This window comes from Haliaeetus leucocephalus, unplaced genomic scaffold (genome assembly GCF_000737465.1).
Source record: "Haliaeetus leucocephalus isolate CR32 unplaced genomic scaffold, Haliaeetus_leucocephalus-4.0 Scaffold240, whole genome shotgun sequence".
NCBI classification, from domain to species: Eukaryota; Metazoa; Chordata; class Aves; order Accipitriformes; family Accipitridae; genus Haliaeetus; species Haliaeetus leucocephalus.
In genome coordinates this window covers 8,840,439-8,860,166 of record NW_010972676.1, presented here as the reverse complement: position 1 = coordinate 8,860,166, position 19,728 = coordinate 8,840,439, and the positions used below count along the sequence as shown (strand labels likewise).

Here is a 19,728-nt window from a genome sequence, read left to right as displayed (position 1 = left end):
TGGCTTCTAAGAATACCTTAACATTCCCAAAGCATGTGATTGATAGCTCTGTTCCCAGACTGTGATTAAGTAAAGGGAGTTTTTAAACCAGTGCAAAGCAGAAGACCATTCGAAAAAGGAAGTCACCTGCTAGAAATAACTTTTGCAAAGTGTCAGATTTCTGTAGTCAGAATGACTCAAGTCTGTTCCTGGTTTGAAATAATTTATGAGACCATAGGCTTAAAAGACTGCCAAAAATGAACCTAGAGGGAAGTACAGGTTAATTAGAAATACTCTGACCCATGCTAGAGAAAAACAGATCTGAGGACATAGGCAATTGATAGACAATCTGTTTGGCATTGATAGGCAATAGTTTGGGCATCAAGAATATTTATAAAGAAGGTCTGGAATACATAAATGCAAGAAGCCTCTTCCAGATTGGCTTTACTTTAAGGTCTGCTTTGAGACCTCTCAGGGAAATTATGCTTGAGAGAAGACTCTAGTGGGCTCAGTACTGTAACACCTTATGAGATGCCCTTTTTGTCCTTGAAATGCTGTTTTTGAAGTCTCTGCAATCTGGTGGAGATAGGCATACAAAAGCCTGTGTTTCAAATTAAAAACCAAGCATGTTTAATACATTTTGAATCACACATTTTAGTGGAAGGGTTAGAACTATTAAAACAAACTGCACAGAGAATTGGTGGATTACTAGAAGCGTTTACATAAAACCTGTCTGCCTTTAGAAAGCCTGTAGTGTATTATAACATAATGCAAGAATAAGTAGATGACTTTCTATGACTTGGGTTATACAGGAGATCAAACTAGATAAGTGTTCCTATATGACATTAAAAATCTACAGAGAGGATGGGTGAAGGATCAAGATAGTGCTATTCAAATTTGTTGCATGTTAGGCATGGTGACATAGCCGTAACAGAGCCTGGGAAGGTTCAAATTACATATCGCCCTAGCTTCAAACATCTCCACAGAAATATTGAAAGTGAATATCATAAAAGAATTCTATTCAGCAGGAAGGATATAAATTACTGAGTAATGATAACCTTTTATTTCTTATCGGCAGATCTGCAGTGGAAGTCTGGGCATATGGCAGAGAGTCTAACAAATATGCCTCGTCACTCCCTCTACATCATAATTGGGGCTCTCTGCGTAGCATTTGTCCTGATGCTGATCATTCTGATTGTGGGAATATGTCGCATCAGCCGCATCGAATATCAAGGCTCTTCCAGGCCAGCCTATGAAGAATTTTACAACTGTAGAAGCATTGACAGTGAATTCAGTAGTGCAATTGCTTCTATCCGACATGCCAGGTTTGTTCTGGGGATGGTAATTTAAAAGAAATCTGTTACGGTATGTAATTTCAGTCCATGCATAGTGCATCTAACTGCTGTTGGCAGAGAATGAGCTACTTTGCTTTGAATAGACAGGATCACCGGCATTGCTCGTTGTTCTTTTTTGATCCCTTTTCTGTTCTCATCTGACGTGTGATAATCCAGTACAATTCCTTGAAAACAGAGGGAGTTATTCTGAGTTTATTTGGTGTAACTGGTGAAGAGGGACAGATGCACAGCCTGTAAGATCTTCTGTTTAAGATGTAAATACTCTTTAACTGATACAAGTGATTTGATTAGACAGCAAAGACATGTTGATTTTAGTGACTAATTTACCAGGTTATTTAGTGATACTCTCTTCAAATCACTCATTTTTGTGCTCCTGTTTGCTTTGAAATTAGGATCTTTCTTTCTTACTTTCCTAGAGAGAGTAATTTTTTTACTTAATGGAGCACTTGCAAGCCAGGGTACTGCGTGTCAGAATAATACAAAAGTAGGACTGGAAGGGATTCAAGAGCTCAAGTGTAAGCCATTGCACTGTTATAGCATTAATTATACCTAGCTCCCTGCCAACAATTGTGTTTAAAAACTTCCAAAGGAGTTGAATGGAGATAGAAAGAGCTTTCCTAAAATCCAACCTTGATTTTCTTTGCTGTTGTCCTGGTTTCAGCTGGGATAGAGTTAGTTGTCTTCCTAGTAGCTGGTACGGTGCTATGTTCTGGATTTCGTATGAGAAGAATGTTGATAACACACTGATGTTTTCAGTTGTTGCTAAGTAGTGTTTATACCAAGTCAAGGATTTTTCAGCTTCTCATGCCCAGCCAGCGAGAAAGCTGGAGGGGCACAAGAAGTTGGCACAGCACACAGCCAGGGCACCTGACCCAAACTGGCCAAAGGGGTATTCCATACCACGGGACATCACATCTCGTATAGGAACTGGGAAGTGGGGGTGGGGAATCGCCGCTCGGGGACGAACTGGGTGTCGATCGGCGGGTGGTGAGCAATTGCCCTGTGCATCATTTGTACATTCCAATCCTTTCATTACTACTGTTGTCATTTTATTAGTGTTATCATTATCATTAGTAGTTTCTTCTTTTCTGTTCTATTAAACCATTCTTATCTCAACCCACGAGTTTTACTTCTTCTCCCAATTTTCTCCCCCATCCCACTGGGTGGGGGGGAGTGAGTGAGCGGCTGTGTGGTGTTTAGTTGCTGGCTGGGGGGTAAACCATGACAGCTATGAATTAGGCTACTTCTTTCTTACTGCTCTTCAGGTTGTCATGAAGAATAATTTATCACTGTTCACCTTATAGTAATCATGTACATCAGGTGTCATGCCTGCCCCCCCCTTTTTTTTCCTTAACTAATAAAACCAAACAAAGCAAAACAACCTTTTTCTTCCCTAGACGAGACTAACCCATTCTAGTATCTCCTTCTGAATCATGTCAGCTTCTTTATTGTCTCCCTAGGACACACTCCAGATTGTCCTTCTCTTTTTTTGAGGGGTGGTCCCTAAAGCTGAAAATAGTTCTCTGGCTGAAGCTTTACCTGTACCAAATCAGCTGAATAATCACCTCCTGTATCTTATTTATGGCATTCCTGTTCATACATCTGAAAATGAAACCTGCTTGCCTTTTTTTTTTTTTAATTTGCATTACACTAGCGACTGATGATTTAATTTTGTGACCTGTTAGACCTTTTCCTCACCCCCAGATCCTCTGTGCCATTTTGCTTCCTAGCCAGTATGTTTCTTCTGTATTTGACATCTCTCTTAATAGGGTAGAACTTTCATTTTTGTTGTTTCTTTTTCCTATTTCTTCGATTTGTCAAGCTCACTTCAAATTCCAACAAGAGTGTTCATGTGTGTTACCATTAAAATGATTTTAAAAGAATGGAGGGAGACACATTCCTGTGCATTGACATGGAGAAATGCATGCATATTGGTTGGTGATTGCTGGTAATTCATTTTCCAAATACTCCAGTTCTGTTTCAGTACAAATTAAATAGGTTAATTTGTACCACCGCTGAAGCCATCAAAGTCATCTGAAATGGATGAGGAGTTCCTACAGACTCAGCTAATCATGTTGCAGCTTTGGGCAGTAGCTCTTTAAACTGTTCCAACTAGATTTACAATAAAACATTTGTTCATTGTCAAAATATATTAGTCAGTAAATATTTTAAAAAGAAAGATGTGTATAGTTGATTTAACATAGCAATAAAATCAGTGTTCTTTTAAGTCTTCCCTTGAAGTCTCCTTTGCCACTTAGCCTTACATCTCTTCCAGTAGGAGCTCAGCATCTCCGCACCATCCACACCCTCAGAACTGCTTTTTCCTTTAGTAGTGTATTGGGAGAGGAGAGAGTTGCTTTATGGCCCATAAAAAGCTTTATAGTTTTTTATTATTTGGCTTTCTGAATGTCTACTGTTACGTACTACACATCTCCAAGGGTGGAGAGCAAGGTGCAAAATGATACTGTTAATCTTTGAAATTAAACATCTCCCCTCTACTACTGCAGCAGTGATGAATGTGTCAATCCTGTTCAGTTACTACTTGCTGAAGTGGTACTTTGAACTTCCCCAAGGACTGGAACCGGTCTTCTGAGGAACAGTGTGAAACACCTGGGTTTTCTTACTTATTTCTTAAAGCAAATTTGGCAGCTTTCTATCTAAGGGTACCAAGGAAAAGTGTACCAGCAAGGCAGGATCTTTTAAATCTGAATTTTCCCTGCATTTTACAGTTTCACTGGCAGGTAATTGAAATGGTAAAAGATTTCCTGTATGAAATCTTTCAAATCTTGGAAGCTGGACTACTTAGGTCTTTATCGCTACTGTCTGGATTACTCTGAATGAATCTGTGTTTATTACTGATGGCCGAAGTTTAGAAGAACAAGTTTTCATGGGGGTTGAATAACCTCCAAAGAAGTTCTTAGACTAGGATATATTCATGATGATTTTTCAGATCCATATTATGCAGTTTAAAATTAACATTATTGGAACCTGTCAATAAAGGGTTTCCCTGTCTTGGGAAAGGTGTTTCTACTTAATACAAATGAAAATAAATGTTTTCATTCCAAATAATTCTCTGCCTCTCAGGGAATGGATGCCTTATAAAAATCCAGGATAGAGCTGCCAAGTCAGGTAATTCACAGAGGTTTAGTGTGAAGATTATTGTGTTTATTTTGGTTTCAGGAAGACATAAACCACTGCTTTGGTAATTTCAATCCGGGAAAAGGAGCACAACTTTATTATAGTTATTTTTGCATAAACCCTTAAATCTGCATATTAAAATTACCAAGATCTGAATTTTCAGAATTGCTGTATCTAAGGCATCTACTTTCAAATAATAGATTCTCAGCATTTTCTGAAAATCATTCCCTTTCCCAGTTAGATACCCAAGCTTATTAGTAATTTTGGAAAATGGAGGCCTAAGGAATAGCGAGTAGATTATTTTCTTTAAATGTAAGGTTTCTGTTAAAGTCAGTAGGTGTCCAGGGAGTGTGGATGCCTGTTGCATATTCAGTAAATTATTTTAAAATTACTTGTTCATGTTCCTCAGCAGGTCTTTTTCTTGATCATTTTTTATAATTTGATCTTTACTAATCAAGGCACTTGCTGTAAGAGGAAGTGAATGTGCCCAAGGATCATTACTAATAAAAGTCTACTTCTAGTGAATGTTCTTAGGATTAGCAGCTTGGAACAAGAAAGTTTTCTAACCAGGTGAGGCACAGCTCTTTAATATTCATGATGCAGACAGTAAATAAATACTCCTTTTATGTTAAAGCTTATACATTTTAAAGCCAGAAGAGAACACTGTAATGAAATAGCTGACAACTGCCTACTGCAGCCATAAGACTTCACTGAATTGGAACCAGGATCTGTTATTAAACTGGATCATTCACTTTAGAGAAGCATCCACACTGAGTTCACAAAATATCTGGTTAGAGAGACTGTACTACTGTAAACTTTTTGTGTGTCTAGGTATTAATTAGCAGTGGACTTCATGCACTACTTACAGTGTAGTTTCTTTAATTTTTACTTTCACGTGCTGACTCTTGTTCTGTCTATGTGTGGGTTGAAGAGTCTGGTTCATCAGACTCTGATTAAGTCATCTTGTCACAGCAGGGTGAGCTTCTCTCCACTGCACATTCTCCATGTTCCTGTGTTCAAGTCGGTTGTGTTAGACTGGAACGTCCTAAGCTTCCTGAATCTGATAAGCTTCAGCACATGCCTTTTTCTTACCATTTCCTGACATAGGTTTCAGTGAAGAGGTTCAGTCAGCTACCTCTTTGTGAAAGTATGATCATATGCACAAGTACTCTGGTCTCCACAGTACATGCTAATTGCTTGTATACATTCTCTGCCAGAGTCTCAACTTTGTGGGAACTCTAGGATTATACTTCAGTTATACTAAGGAACGCAAAGTACCACTTGCACACATGGCCTTTTCTCTGAATAATGCAGAGGAAATTGATTTTCTCATTCTCCTCCTGTGGAGGGAAAAATAATCCCTTCCTCCTATGGGTATACTTTAAAAAAAAAAAAAAATTTTTTTGGTCTCCCTCTTTTCCTTCTCTTGTTTAAACTTTATTTGTAGACTCCTTATACCAGTTGCTGTTTTTGAACAGAGTAGCAACACATGGTTTCTTTCTTCTGCTTCTGGGAAACTTTGAACTCCAGCCTATCCCACAGTAGTTGGAGGATACCATTTCCTTGGGGTTCAGCCATCCAATGTTCTCAAAAGTCTTCTACTTGAATGGAATTGTTGAGGTTGATGACTCTATGGTTAGCCATCTTTTGAAATGTCCTTCTAAGGAAGTGGAAGGGCATCCCCACTCCATTTGTGAAGTAGAATTTGCAGTTCCTGTCACACACACACGCGTATATACACATGCACGCATGGAGCTGCCTGTGCCAAGAAGAATTTCTACACTGAATATATACTGTCCCCAAAATTGTGATGGAACCCTCGGTCTCTCTTTGTCAAGTCACGCAGGTTGTTCTTTTTCAATGTTTCATTGCAAAATATATTTTCTAATTCTCATGTCATTTACTTGACTTTGTGATGATCCTTATGCCACTGGTAAGTATCTCTGTGTATATCTCCAATATATACATTGGAACACTATCATCACTCATGAATGGACATGTCAGTGCTAAATGTAGAGGCCACAGAACTTCTGATACGCTCTGTTTCCCGATCTAAGCACATAATTGCTCATCAGACACAGTATGGCATTAAAGCCAGTGTTAAACTGATTAACCATCATATCCCTCCAGTCTCTTTCCAGACTCTGTGCTTCCCAGGGCTGAGATTTCCCCACACAGTGTATACTCTTTGTTAGATGAATATTCTTGTATTTGGTTGCACTGGAAGAAATCTTTATTCATTTGTTTGTATGTGTTGTATTGTTTGTATTGTTTGTTTGTAGGCTGCAAGCAGCCTATTAATTGAGCCAGTACACTCTGTAGCAGGGACCTGCTTTTTTTCACTATTTATTAGTCCTTGAATCATTGTCTCTTGAAGATTGTATTGATAATTGTTTTATGTTTTCTTTTTTGTCATCAATTAAATGATAAAATAGCATCCTTGTGCAATCCTACCAGATACACGCCCATTGAACTAAGACTTCCCATTTAACAATCCTATTTTGAGACCTCTGAGGTTTGTGTTAACTCTGTTTACTGTTACGAGCAGGGACTGGCTTCTGAACTGCCTGATCAAAGCAGTGTGGTCTACCAGCTAGATGGCTCAGCCAGGCCACAAACAACTAGCACATGTGCTGTGGTCTTTTCTCAGCATTTTCTAATTAGGGGCACATGTCAACCCTGACCTACACAAGAGAACAGATTTTGTACTGCTTCACCATGTGCAACAAGCCATGTGTTCTCTACCTGTCAGAAAGGGTAAAATTTTACTTAAATCACTGGAGAATGTTCATCATCATTTGCATCTATGCAAAGCTCCATTTCCTTTAAACCCTTGAGAGTGATGGAGAAAAAGGGTCATTCAGAATTCATTGCTGCCTCTGATCTAGTAAGATGCCATAACTTGATTCCTTCATTCAATTCTTGGAATTTTATCTCATTTACAGAAAATCAGGTTTATCCATCATGACGCTGATGAGCGAACGTACCCTGTCTGTATTTATTAAAGTAAACTACAGAAGAAAGCAGACATTCATGCATAGAAATGTATTTAGTGTGGCCTTATTGACAGCTGAAGTACTTTGAAAAATGAAATTTCCACCATATAGATGAAAATGTGTCCAGCCATTTTAGTTTTGTCAACAATTCTAGATCACTGAAAACAGCCAAGAATTAAATTGGAACAGTCAGGAAGTTGCATAAAAATCTTGGCAGAAAATCAAGTTAGTTTTGGTTTGGTCTAAATATTATCCTCAAAATCTGAATTTTCTGAATCTCCCCTTCCAGTATGCACAACTTAAATTAATATAGACTTAATTTTGTACATAAGAAGGGTATAGAAAGAATCCTTAGTGTGGATCACTACATAAATAAGTCTTTCTGTTTCTGTGTTAATACTTTCTCTGCATCAGGTCCATAAGGAAAGCAGACTTGACCCTTTTTTTTGGCCTCATTTTCCTGTGATCCTTTTTGTTATTTAAAGCTCCTGTAATTGCAGTCAGAACACTTTAATAATTTTTCCACTTTCAGGTCGCATTCTTAGCACTATTTTTTGTATCGTAATAAATGATCAGAAGGGTGATAGACTGTCTGTGTGGTGCAAAGGCACCTAAAGGAGTTCTGGATGTGCCAGCACTGGGGCCACAACGATACAGACACAGCAGTTCTCTGCAGAGGCAGATACAGCCTGGTTCTTAGCAGTGATGGTTGCCCAGGAGGAGCATGCTGCTGATGTGATTCTGTTGCTTGTGAACCTTTGCTGAATTAGTATGTTTATGTGGTGTTGCAATATCCTAACTGCCATTAATTTTGCCAGTGTTGCAAATAGCGTGCAGCATGTTGATAATTTAAATGTGCTTCTCAAGTGGATGTCAGGTGAGCAAAGACTTCCAAGTTCATTTTTAAAATGCTTTGTCTATAGCTTGTAACTCAATTCAGTGCACAACTTGCATTTCCAAATGCAGATGTCACATAGTTGCCTATTATTTACTTTTTGTAAATGTATATGACCTGACGTTAATATTGGTTGTTAGAGCACGCTCTAAAATAAAATTTTGGCCTTGCTGAAACTGTATCAGTTTCACTCTCACCTTCCACAGTCTTCCCATATTCTGATACGGCTGAATTTTGCAGCAGAATTCCTGTAGCCTTTGATATGGAATCTATTTCTTGTTTGCAAGAAGATTTTATTTATTTTTTTTATTTTATACATATATTTTCAAAAGCCACAGTTCAGATATCTAAACTTCTGTACTTCTGGCACGTTGCAAGACAATTTAGAATTTATCTAGGCTCTCTGGGTTTTTTTCCTGACTGCATGCCATAACTCAGTGGGATGTTGCCATTATCTCATTCATACTTCTGTTTGTCACCAAAAGCTTTCTTTTGTTTCCAGGTTTGGCAAGAAATCCCGACCTGCAATGTATGATGCAACCCCCATTGCTTATGAAGATTACAGCCCAGATGACAAACCTTTGGTTACACTGATTAAGACAAAAGATTTGTAATCTAGTGTTTCTTTTTTGGATTATTTTTCAAAAGGATGGGCTACTAACCTAATTTAAATATTTTTAAGAAGAAAGCATAAGTAATTTAAACCATTAGATGCTTCAGAATTTTCTGTAGAATATTTAAGAACCAATTTTCTGCAGCTTTTAGTTTGGAAAAATATTTTAAAACAGAATTTGTGAACTTCATGAATTACATTTTAATGTACCTTGAGCTCTATAAACTATAAGCTTATGATAGTGTGTGCTTTTTTCTTGGTAGACACTATTACTAAACCCAGATGAGTTTCTTGTGGTTGTTACAGAAAAGAAAACAATAATTAATGAGGAGTTCTTTATGACATGTCAGTGCCAGCTTTCTCAGTAGAGGTAGGAAAAATGTGAAGCATAATATGATATATAATACATCCATTAATTAAAAAAAGTCTAAAATGTTTGTGTTGTGAAAAAGAAACTAGTAAAAATTATTATTCCTAATCCGAATTAATTAGCTTTTGCCTTATTCCATGCATGGATAGATAACCTATTTCTCCATTATTTCCTGAAAGTTGCTGAAACATACTCTTGAGTTCATGTTTGACATTTTTGTAATAGTATTCAGGCTAGGCCTTGTATAATAATTAAAGTGCCTCTTGAGGCAAAGTAAGGGCATGATCCTTCAAACATTGAAATCAATGAGAGAACTTCCATTGACTTCAGTGGGCATGGGATTGGATCCTACAATTGGACTGAATCTATATTTTTCTTTAAAGGTTAAAGTTTTTTATATTGTGAGTAAACTAAGCATATGGTTTGAGTTGTTTGTTTCCTAAAGGTTGTTGATGTACAGTATTGTTTCATGAAATATTGTGTATTTCTCATAGTGCTTCTTACTTAGGATCAGTATGGGGTTTTTGTGGCTGTATTTGATTGCTTATGGGCTTCTTAAAATTCTTGCTTATTTCAGAAAATATTGAATAAATGTTATCAAGTGAAGATTGCAGCTGTTTCTTTGTTTTTCTTCATTGGAAAGTGCAGTGTTGTCTATAAATTTGAAGGGACATGAGCATATAATGTGCTATAAATAATGCCAAAAGAAGATATTCCAGCTGTTAATTTGAAAAGGAAAAAATGGGCTTTATTATCAAGATAATATCTGAAAAGTGAGACAAATACAGCACCAGAGTAAAGATACAGTCCTGTAGTCCAGGCCATCCATATGCACCACAACCTTTTCCTGAGTGGATCTGATTGCAAATTTCGGCTCTAAGTTATAGCAAGAGTAAGGTTTTGTCACAGTACAACCTGTTTATGTGAGTAGGCTTGACCTGACCTTGTGTTTCAAAGAGGCCTGCTACTGGGGAAGCCAAGACTGCATGGTACAGAGGCAAATTGCTCTAGCTACCTATAGATCCTGCTGCATGATGCTGCGCTACATCTAGTCAGTACTGTTATGTTACAGGCTGATAAGCACTGAAGGTCTAAGCTCTGGTTGACCTCCTCATGTTGGGAAATCTTGGAATGCATCCAAATCTTCATATTTCACATAAATAACATTTCCAGACAGAAAAAAGATGTCACCAGGAACCTTGATCGTCTCTGTGCAAGGACAGCCGTTGTCTCAGGCAGTCCTTCCCTTTCCTTGCAACCGCTGACATCTCCACATCTCAGATCAGCCACTAAAGACAAATGTAATTAAGAATTGTAAAGATAAAAAAAGCTGTCACTGGTTTTACACTCTACCCACCTAAACAAGGCAGTATCTGGTATGTTACTTTTAATTTTGAATTTTGTATATTATTACAGCTTCTGGTTACAGTCATAGCAATTTAATTATTTTCCACATCTTGCACAATTAGTGCTGACAAGAGGTAGACAAACTATTGCAAATCAAGCTGTCGGAGTTGCTAAAATGTAATTTTTATTGTAAAGTTATGTTCTCATTCACCACCAAAAAAAAAAAAGTAAATGCAGCAGGTACGAGCCAAAGTTGAACTGTTGTAAAGGAAAGCAAATGAAAACATATTTTAATAGAACTGTTAACTGTTGAAGGGAAGCTGTCCTGGTTTCAGCTGGGATGTAGTTAACTGTCTTACTAGTAGCTGGTACAGTGCTATGTTTTGAGTTCAGTATGTGAAGAATGTTGATAACACTGATGTTTTCAGTTGTTGCTCAGTAGTGTTTAGTCTAAAGTCAAGGATTTTTCAGCTTCTCATGCCCAGCCAGGGCACCTGACCCAAACTGGCCAACAGGGTATTCCATACCATGGGACGTCCCATCTAGTTTAGGAACTGGGAAGGGGGGGGCAGGGATTCGCCTCTCGGGGACTGGCTGGGTGTCGGTCGGCGGGTGGTGAGCAATTGCCCTGCACATCATTTGTACATTTCAATCCTTTTATTACTACTGTTGTCATTTTATTAGTGTTATCATTATCATTATTAGTCTCTTCTTTTCTGTTCTATTAAATCGTTCTTATCTCAACCCAGGAGTTTTACTTCTTTTCCTGATTTTCTCCCCCATCCCACTGGATGGGGGGGGAGTGAGTGAGTGGCTGCGTGGTGCTTAGTTGCTGGCTGGGGTTAAACCACGACAGAAGCACTGCTCCCTTCTGTTTGGAATGGCTGGATGGTGAATATGCAGGTTAGTAACACCATGCTGTGTTTGAATTATGGGAATGCCAACTGCATCTCAGAAATCCAGAATACCTTTCTTGACATCCTGTATCTGCTACCATGGGCTTTCAATGATGTTGGCCTAAGACAATAATTACTAGTAAGAGACCTGAAGAAACTAGATTCAAGCCTCCCTTTCATTCTTCAGCCACAATTTTGCATGACAAAGCTTGTGCGTTTGCACCTGGTGGCTGTCAGAGTAGCTTTTTTCATTGGTACAGTTTTCTGCTGCTGCTTTATTCCAGGTATGGAAACTTTCATTTATGGTGACTTCTAGGAATGTTTTAAGAACCCCTTAGAAAGAAGGGTCAAGAACAAGCTATACCCTATGCCATTTTTTTTGTAACTTGTGTGGAACAGGGGCAAATACATTGTTGTTATAATGGATTTGTTAATCAGATAGAAAGGAAATACTCATTCTTCAGAGGTTTTGGCCTTTTCAGTTGTAAAATATTGGTTTATCTTTGAAGAACTGCAAATCTATACAAAGTAGAGAAACAAGCAACTCTGTTGTTCTAGGGAACATACATATTCATAGTCCATATTTTACAAGAGAGACACTGCAATGAGCAGCGGCCCTTCTGCATACAAATCACACCTTAGTAGTGATTCTTGACCATCCTATATTTCTCTCAAGTGACTGACCTGAAAGATAAGTAATTTGTGAGGAGCTATTTTCCTGTCAGCTTGCAGCCTCTAGCTTCGGTAAATCATCCTGTGCTTCCTGTGAATTGTGCTTTGAAAATTACTTTTGCTCCTTCCAATTTATTTTATTGAACTCTGATGGCATGTTATGCATGCACTATGCCTGAATCTGTGCACTTCTGAGATATTTGTGAGGCAGTGCACTGCCTGCCAGATGGAGCAGCCCTCAGACCTGGAGGGAACAAACCCATCCTGAGTCTTTTATCCCAGCTCTGAAGCTGCTAGAACAAGTAGGTTACTGTCTTTATTATGCCAGATCATGTCTTTCTGAGGATATATGTGAATGCGGACAAAGGACACTGGTTATTCCATATCCTTTCCCAAACCAGAGGAGGTTTGTTCTGTGTAGGGAGCAAATACAGATGTATAGCAAATACCACCTTCTGTTAATATATTCCGCGTGGTTTTTTTGCTGTAAATCATCCAGATGCAGAAAGGGGTGGTTGTATGTGGTCTTCCCCCTGGCAACAGGCTAACAGCCTGCAGCTCCTCCTGGAGATGGGGACAAGCCTCCGGGTTTGTCATTAACCTCCAGTATTTGTGCGCTCCCCAGGTTTGGCTCTTTTTTTCTTCCTCTTCCCTCTGGAAATAGGAGAACATCCCTGAGTGGTTTTGCCCCGGCAGCATGGACATCTATTCTTGCATGCTTCTTAGGGTGGTGTGAAACTTGCAGTTACAGCTCAGAGTTGTGATAGATGCGTTGACAGTAAAATGTCATGATTTACATGGATTCTAGATGGAGTCAGTCCACAACGATGAAGACGGTGACCCTGTCCATGTGGTTGGGCTAACTGCAGTACAATACAAATACAAGGCCCAAGGGAACAGTTGAGCGCAATGGCTAGAAACACATGTTGACTAAACCCATGCAAATTATCCCCATTAAGACCTACAGGTGTAACCCAAACTGTAGCTGAGCAGCAAAATTAGACCATTGCCACAGCTTCAGCCTCTCTTTGTGTCTTGTCTCCAGGCGGTGCTTTGGGAATTTGCACGCCACCTGTGCGGGCCCCAGAGGGGATGTGTGGGAGCAGCCTCCGTCCCCCGCCAGGACGGGTTTTCAGAAGCAGACCTTGTACTTGGGAAGAAGCTGGCTCGCGAGCCTCCCTAACTCTAAGGCGCTCCCTCTTCTTCCAAATACGTGGTGGAAAACGATGTTGCTGAGGGGCGCAGGCAGTTCGTGAAGGAAGGCAGGGTTTCCCCGCCAGCGAGGAAGGCCGCGTCCCCCTCACGGGGGTCACCGCAGCCTGCTGCGCGGCCGGCGCGCTGCTCCGTGGGTGAGGGGCCCTGGCCGTTCTGCGGCCGGAGAAGGCTGCCGAGCGCAGAGCCGTCCCTCTGCTTCGGCGGTCCGTTCTAAGAACGCCCGATGCGTCCCTGTGCCGGGCGTGCAGTGGCAGCCGGGGCCGGGCAGGCGGCAGCAGAGGCGCTGCCGTGAGCCCGCGCTGGCAGCAGGAGGCGGCACGGCCATTCCCCGCGTCGCGGCCGTCGGCCCCTCGGCCCTCGCCCTCCCGCTGCGCCGGCGGAGCGGGCAGAGGAGGAACGGGCTGGGGACGTGGTCCTGACCCAGCTGGGCCCCGGGTAAGCGGCCGCCGCAAGCCTGCGGGAACTCTGTTCGCAGCTTGCCCTGTTTCTGTTAGCAGGTTAATGGAAGGGCGGCCTCGGAGGGTCCTGGAGCCTGACGGCCAGGGACGTGGGGAGAGCGCGGGGGAGGCACAGGGGGTCTGCGGGTAGTTGGAAGGAGACCTGAGGCACCTCCTGCCATGGATCCCCCTGTGCGCTGTCAGTCCAGGCTGGGTGATGTCCTGCACCAAGACCACCCGTCCGATTTTGCTGCTACTTCTGTCCCTGCAAACGTAGCCAACTGCTACGCGGGTGTGAGGGAAATGAGAACTGAGAAGAGATTTAAGGTCAGTAAAATGCATCTTCAAATGGCAAAAGTCTCTACGTGGTTAATCCCTGTGAAAACAATGGGAGTTTGAAGATGGTATTGGTGACGTTTTGGGGAAAACTGGTTTGGTGTCTCTCTGCATATAAAAATGTAAAAAATCTGACCGAAGGTGTATAGCACTACAGTAAACATTGCTTGCTTCAGTGAAGTCTCATGCAGTGAAACTTCAATCACAGCATTGATGTTTTCATCCTACCTCGGCTTCGTTTCTGGAAACGGCTTGGCTTTTCTCCAGCAGGGCTTTGCTGAGAAATGCCTGAGCAGATATGACATTCCTGAAGATGTATAGTTTCTCTTTTGATAGCAATAGACACCCGATGAGGAATAAATTCAACACCTCTGAATGTTACTCTTTGTGTGGATGGCTGAGAGGAATTAAACAGCCCCTCCTGACTTGTGTTGCCTGCAGGGAACTCCTTTGCCCCTTCGTGTAACTAAATCCTTCTGTGTCCAAAATTTCTCCAAGATTCCCTTCTCGTTTTGCCCACAACCGCTCAGCTTTTGCAGACCAGACTGTCACACTGCATCAGACAGAGCTGTGCCCCCATCCTTACAGCTGAGCAAATCCAGCCCATCCTCCCTTTGGGTGCCTCCAGCCCAGTTTCTGTGCGAGCTCTTTGCTGCATGACCAGCTTTGGGAACCTCTTTTTTTTTCCCCTACTGCTATGTTTCCAAGGTTTATGTGCTGCTCAGTACTGGCTGGGCTGAAATTGCTATTGGTATGTTACTCTGCTCTCATATTCCTGATCTTAGAGGGGGTGCAAAAGTATGGGCCTACCATGGGTATCTCCACGGGTACCTCCTCCATGGGTATCTCTCAGAGTCTATTACCCCTGTGAAATGCTCTGCACAAGAAGGTGAGCGGTGAGAGAAGGGCAAAGCACTTAGCCAGTGCCAAATGAGAGATACGGAGCCGATCTGCTTTATCTCCTTTTTGCAAGTTTGTCTTCCATTCCCTGAGACTTTGGCTGAGCATCCGCCAAAACACTGTAGTTTTGTGGGGTCAGGAGGGATGACATAAGGCAAATTTGACTCTGAGCCACCCTTAGGTACGTCTTAAATGTCTCATCAGGGAGATGGGACCAGCCGGAGTCTGACAGAGCAATCAGAATACTGTTGCTACCTGAAATAGCTGGAGGTCGTTACAAAGATGGGCAGAGTGCAACGTGCTCTCAGCTCCCACCAGCTCCTTCTCAGTCTGACATGCTGGTCACTGGAGAGGCCTCGCTCAGAAGTCATCTTGGTACTTCATGACTCTTTCCTCTCTGCTTGCGCTAGAGGTGATCCCTCTTGTGCAACTTCGGAGCTGCAGAGCACCCTCTGTGGGACCCAGCATCTGAATCCTTTATATCCTTTTCCCCCCTCATATTTTGGAAGAGCTCCAGTTAGGTGAAGGTGATTCCTTCTGATGGGAAGTGGGTCAACCAGGGAAAACAAACAAAACTTCAAACTGATTATGCCACATCCAGCCTCATCTGGGCTCAGTTGGCTTCATTTCTTCTACAGTGCAAAATGGATAACAGAAATGACCTCTCTGGAAAAGTCAGATTTCTCTGTTATTATGAATTCCAGTTCCAAATCCTCCTTTTAAGAAGTTTATGATAAGATGATTATTGTAAATAAGCTTCCCCTTTAGCAAAGAATAAATCATCAAATAGGCTTTGTTTGGTGAGATCTTTGGCAAAGGAATGTCAATAAATAAGCTAACTGAATAAACTTCTTTATCTCATGTGCTGAGCAGAAAAGGCAGCAAAGTTAATCATTTAGGAAAATAAGCTGTTCTGCTCTGCTTTCTTCAATAACAGACCAGGATGAGTCTAAGGGAAACAATCTGCTCTAGCTCACTGACACTGGGCTTTTTGCTAGAGTCCCACAGACCAGGAGAGATGTTTATCACTCTGGAAGCAATGCTGTCTCCTCAAGGAGATGTCCTTCAGTCTAGATTTTTTATTTCTTTTCCTGTGGACTGCTCTACTTCCCTTCAGAGGTAGCTCCTTACAATAGAAGAGAGATGTCTCATGAAGCCAGCTGTGACTTCTCTTCTACCTCCTGGGAGTAGTACACACACAGAAAATAATCTGAATTTTCAGTGTCTTAAACTTTAGACTCCATTCATGTTTCCATATGAGCAAGTTTGTGTGCATATGTATGTGGTTGTACATGGATGTCAGTCCACCACTGCTCAAAGAAATCAGACTGTGACTGTTTCTGATCTTCACCACAGTTCTTTATTGACTTACGTGGATTTGAACTAATTTGAAGTAAATCTGCCTGGAATCTGAGCCTGTAAGCCAGATACATGTTGCACAAGTTAACAAAAAATGTGTATAGCTGCTGTGGAAAGAGAAAGTAGCCTAATGCAGTTTAGATGATTTTTGGCACGTAGCAGCTGCAATTACAACGTCAGCAGAAGACAGTTCTCACCCCCAGTCGTAATGGTTTGAGCAGTGACCATTGCTGAAATGTCTCTCATCATCCTTTCTCCCTTTGTTTATGCTGTATCTTCTGCCTTGCCACTCTAGGGCATTAGCATCTTATGGACAAATTTAACCATTGGCATGACAGATGAAGACAAGCAAGAAAAACAGATGCAAATTGGTCAATGAAGAGTTCTCAGCTGTGAATCTCTTTGGCAAGCCAGATCAGGATGAATTTAGGACACTCTTTTGACTCATCTGTCTCTGTAAATCTTTGATGGGTTCAATCTCCCTTCCCAGTCGGTTATTCCTCCCTTCCTATACATGCTTTGGTTGATGAAAGGCTGCATCTAGTATTGCATCAGGACAGCAGTATCTCAGCATGACATTTCTCAACCAGTGTTTAGCACATAAATGATGCATTAATAGAGGTGGTGGTCTGTAGCCTATGTGAATGCCCTTGTTTGTCCTCAAGCCATGGCTTCCTATTGTTTCCTTGTTTCAAAGTCTCAGCATTTTAGCATCGTTGCTTTTTTACCCCTTTTGTGGTGTTCGACATACAAATATAAAGTCAAGATTGCTTGGAATTCTTCCTGGGAGGAAAGTATAATAATAACAAAGATAGGACATGTTTATGTCAGATATCAGCACAAGATGCTTCTGATGACAGACCACATGGATTCAACCTGTGAATGTATCCACAAGAAAAGAAGCATAGCCTCACTCCTCAGGCTGGTGGTTTGGGACACTTCCAACATTTGAGTAAAAGCTTTTGCAAATGTAGCAGTAGCATTCCGAGCACTGTCCTACAGCCATAGCTGGACAAGACCGCAAGAGATTCATGGGTTCGCACCATGAATCTCCTACTGATTATCAGCACAGTCCTTAAATTCACAGGGTAGCAATTTATTCTAAATTCAAATAATTGCATGTAATTAAATTCGCCTTCTTTGCACTAGGAGAGCTAATGAGTGTCTCTGAAATGTTCTAAGATCTTTTCATGAAAGGCCATGATTCTAAAGAAAAAAGTTTCCCCAAACTTCCCATTTAACTAATGACTTACTTACACTGTATTTTAGTACATGTGAAATTTGTGAATCTGTGTAAAAGCTACAAATAAAATCTCAACCAGGTTGAAAAATATGATCAATGCCTTGTTGAACATGGAAACAGTATTTATGACGGACCTTCACTGCCAACTCTTTTATACTCTTTGCCTAGTGTATCTGCCTTTGGGCAATCAGCAATTTGTGAAAATACTATCAGGAAGGCTGCTTAGAAATAGCTGTCCCATCTGATGGCTTAGCATACATTCTTGTATTAAAAGAATTGAAATATAATAGTGTATTTACTATCAATATCTTTCTGGGAATTACGTCTTAGGCCCTCAAGCCTATGAAACTAAGACATAGAACCTTACTCCCTTTCATCTGCACATCTGACCACTACAAGCTTCAAGAAGGCTCTTTGGTAATGAGCATGAGGGCCATGAGGGCAATTTCATGCATGATAAAGCTTCATTTAGCCCAGCCACCTTCCAGAAGGTTGGCTTTAGCTTCTTTTTTGGAAGAACAATGGCTCAAGTGTACAGTTTCTTTCGTCTCCTAGAAGTCAGCTTATTTCCTATACTGTATTGAGATAAAGAGAACACATACAACAGGTTCCAGTTCCAATTCTTTCTCCAAGAAGACAGTGCAACACATGGATAGGTTACAGAGAGCTGAAATCAGTATTAACTTGCTGAAAACTTTGTGTTTGTAGATCCCATTGTATGGCATTGATATTTATTCTACAGAGCAGCCTGTGGTTGTTTGACTCACTACATTGCATCTGTAATGTGAAGAAGGCAACCAGGCAATAACTGTTGTGATGCAGAGTAATTTCTTTCAAGGATTTTGTACCTAAGGTGTGCTGTCCATAATGTCTTATTTGTGGTCTGTACGTGACACCAGTACCTCCTATTAATTTAATTTGAACATATATTTTGGTTGTTTTCCCTTTGTATGACATTTGCTAGAATGGTCTGTCAAAAAAAACCTGGCAAAACGTCATGTAAATAAGAAAGGATCTGCTTTCACATGTGCCTGTTATGCCATTCCACTTTCATCTTGCCATGAATTTGAAATTGAGATTCTTCTACATATAAAAGATGATGACCAGTTATTTTTATCTCCAGTACTCAGCATGCTGCTTCCCCTCTTTCCCCGTGCCCTGTGTTGTCCTGCACGTGATAAGGACAAAGCCTGGAGGAGATTTTTAGAGCGCTGAATTAGGTGCAGAGTTTATCAGTTTTCCTCTGTCTTTCACCCATTTCATTTCCACAGAGAGAATATTTTACAATTCCATGGAGATGCCTTAATTCCTGATAGCGTTGAAGAGTTGTTATATGTTAATACATGCGAGATTTAAAATAGGGTGGTAAGCTAGCAGTGTTGACAGACGTGTTGTTAGTTTTAAATCAAAATGTCTCACAGCTGTGATTTACTTAGTGATATATGTTGCTGAATTTTAAAAGATATCATTTGGAATAGATTATTGAATGGTAAATATGGTGATGCTTTGATGACATTTTAAAGTTTCATGCAATACACTACAAAATTTCTGTACAAATTGGTTAATATTATCTAATTTTGCTCCACTTTAGGGGACTCCTGTCTGCAGAGAAAACCAAAATTGCCCAACAAAACCACTACCCTACCCTGGCGGTAGGGCTGGCACTACCCATGTTTTTGCAATTGTTTTTCAAGAAGTGCTGATTTTGCATAAGCAATATAGTCATCTTCTCTTTTTCCATCTGGCAGTACCTCTCAAGAAGGACAGAAATTGCGGGCAGAGAAATAATATCAGACTTCAAATTAACAGTTAAATGTGCTCTTCATTCAAAAGCAACTCAGCCTTGAGATTTCTGAGAATTCATTGTCTCTCTTCTTCGTTTATGTGTCGTCTCTGATTTACATCCCTCTTCTTCAAACTTCAGTGTCAGGGGTGATTTATGAGTGCAATTTTCTGTGTAATATTCTGCACGAATAG

The 19,728-nt window shown here is 40.7% G+C and overlaps 1 protein-coding gene across 1 annotated transcript in view; it reads left to right on the top strand.

The window, feature by feature from the left end:
* The window catches only part of DNER (delta/notch-like EGF repeat containing), a 137,813-nt gene extending 127,854 nt beyond the window's left edge, over positions 1–9,959 (top strand). Inside the window, exons 14-15 of the mRNA XM_010568423.1 lie at positions 1,058–1,304; positions 8,866–9,959. Of these exons, the coding sequence (XP_010566725.1) occupies positions 1,058–1,304; positions 8,866–8,977 (359 nt within the window). The 3' untranslated portion in view covers positions 8,978–9,959. The remainder of the gene's footprint in view (positions 1–1,057; positions 1,305–8,865) is intronic.
* The last annotated feature ends 9,769 nt before the right edge of the window (positions 9,960–19,728 follow it).